At 35.7% G+C, this 2,174-nt stretch overlaps 1 protein-coding gene across 1 annotated transcript; it reads left to right on the top strand.

The window, feature by feature from the left end:
- The first annotated feature begins 698 nt into the window (after positions 1–698).
- LOC127103778 (uncharacterized) lies at positions 699–1,923 on the top strand. The gene is made up of 3 exons (XM_051041014.1): positions 699–1,014; positions 1,159–1,299; positions 1,397–1,923. The coding sequence occupies exons 1-3, from the start codon at positions 699–701 to the stop codon at positions 1,921–1,923; spliced, it is 984 nt and encodes a 327-aa protein (XP_050896971.1).
- Positions 1,924–2,174: the final 251 nt, after the last annotated feature.

Here is a 2,174-nt window from a genome sequence, read left to right as displayed (position 1 = left end):
GTAGCAGTTCAGACTCGGTTAGAATCCTATCATGTTCTCTTTTCGTTGCTTTTACTGCATAATAGTTTCATATCTTAAGAAGCATGCAACATTTATTATTAACAAACATAGGCTGAACTTCAGACATCAAACACGATATAAACACAAACATCAGACACGATACAGATAGTAACATTGACTTGCCAATACCAGTAAAACTTTAAAGAAAAAGAACGATAAAATACTTCTATTACAAAGAATTTCTCGGTCCGAAAGTCAATTCATTCACAAATTCAGCAAGATTTGAAAGAATTACTGCTTAATTTTTAGTTAGAATAAAAGTCCTATTTTATAGGACAGACTTAGTCTTTACTTGTATTCAGTTTTCCCTTAATTTTAGGAACAACTTAGAATTATCAGGCTTTATTTTAGCATAGTTAATTGCTTTCCGTTATTGTTTTCAATCGTGTATTCAATGACTATTTAAGTCAATGCTGCAGTTAATAAAACTGAGTCATTCAATCCAATTGTTCAGTTCTTTCTTTTAGTTTCAATATCTATAAAAATTCTCAACAATTTGGCATGAGAGTCCCCACTGGGCCTGATCTATCAAAGCAGCAGTCTTTGATATTCTTGCAGCAGTAAAAGAAAAATTACAACAAAAGGGAGATTTGTGCAACCCGCGATTTGATGGTCATTATGATCATTGGAGTATGCTCATGGAAAATTTCCTCAGATCAAAGGAATATTGGGAACTAATCGAGTCTGGCTATGTTGAGCCAGCAAGTGGAGTGGTACCGACAGAAGCACAACGAAAGAAGAACGATGAGATGAAGTTGAAGGATCTCAAAATAAAAAACTATCCCTTTCAGGCGATTGATCGAACTGTGCTCAACACCATCCTTAAGAAGGATACTTCTAAAAATATATGGGATGCTATGAAGAAAAAGTTTGAAGGAAATGCAAGGGTCAAAAGATCTTATCTTCAAGCTCTCCGTAGAGAATTTGAAACTCTTGAGATGAGATCTAGTGAAGGTGTAACAAAATACTTCTCTAGGGTCATGATAGTGGCCAATAAAATGCGAAGATACATGGAGGATATGTCAGACGTTAAAGTGGTTTAAAAGATTTTACGCTCTTTAACTGAGAAGTTTAACTATATTGTTTGTTCTATTAAAGAGTCAAAGGACATCGATGATCTTTCTATCGATGAGTTACAAAGCTTATTAATAGTGCATGAACAGAAGTTCCAAAGACATAGTGGCGAAGAACAAGCCTTGAAAGTTACATATGAAGTAGGAAGAGGCCGTGGCCGAGTTGGTTATAGAGGAAGGGGGGAGAGGTAGAGGTCAAACATATTTCAACAAGGAAACCATAGAGTGTTACCAATGTCATCGACTTTGAAATTTTCGTTAAGAATGCCCTTGCAACAATGAAGCTAATTATGCAAAATTTGATGAAGAAGCAGAAATGCTTTTGATGTCTTATGTGGATCTGTTTGAAGCTAAAAGACAAGATGCATGGTTCCTTGATTCAGGATGTTCTAATCATATGTGCGGTGATCGAACTATGTTCAACGAACTTGATGAAAAATTTCGACATTCTGTAAAATTGGGAAACAACCCTAAGATGGATGTGATGGGAAAAGGAAGTGTGAAATTGCTTCTAAATGGAATGAATCTTGTTGTTAGTGAAGTATACTATATTCCAAAATTGAAAAATAATTTCTTAAGTATAGGACAGTTGCAAGAAAAGGAGTTGGCAATTTTGATAAAGGGAGGAAGTTGCAAGATATTTCATCCAGAGAAGGGTTTGATTATTCAAACCAACATGAGTGTCAATATAATGTTTATCTTGCTACCCCAAACTCAATCCTCTTCACAAGCACAATCTGATCAGTGCTTTCACACTAAAGCTCAAGAATTGTCGCATCTCTGGCACTGAAGGTATGGACATCTAAGTTACAAAGGCTTGAAAACTTTGTTGTACAAGAACATGGTTCGTGGACTTCCTCAACTCTCCATCTCCACTGTGACATGCGTTGATTGCATCAACAGAAAGCAACATCGTGACTCTATTCCAAGGAAGAGTAATTGGAGAGCAACACAGAAGTTAAAACTCATTCATTCAGACATTTGTGGTCATATCAGTCCCATATCTAACATCAACAAAAGGTACATCCTATTATTCATAGA

The sequence above is a fragment of the Lathyrus oleraceus genome, chromosome 1, assembly GCF_024323335.1.
Source record: "Lathyrus oleraceus cultivar Zhongwan6 chromosome 1, CAAS_Psat_ZW6_1.0, whole genome shotgun sequence".
In the NCBI taxonomy this organism is placed as follows: domain Eukaryota; kingdom Viridiplantae; phylum Streptophyta; class Magnoliopsida; order Fabales; family Fabaceae; genus Lathyrus; species Lathyrus oleraceus.
This window is presented reverse-complemented; position numbering and strand designations above follow the sequence as displayed.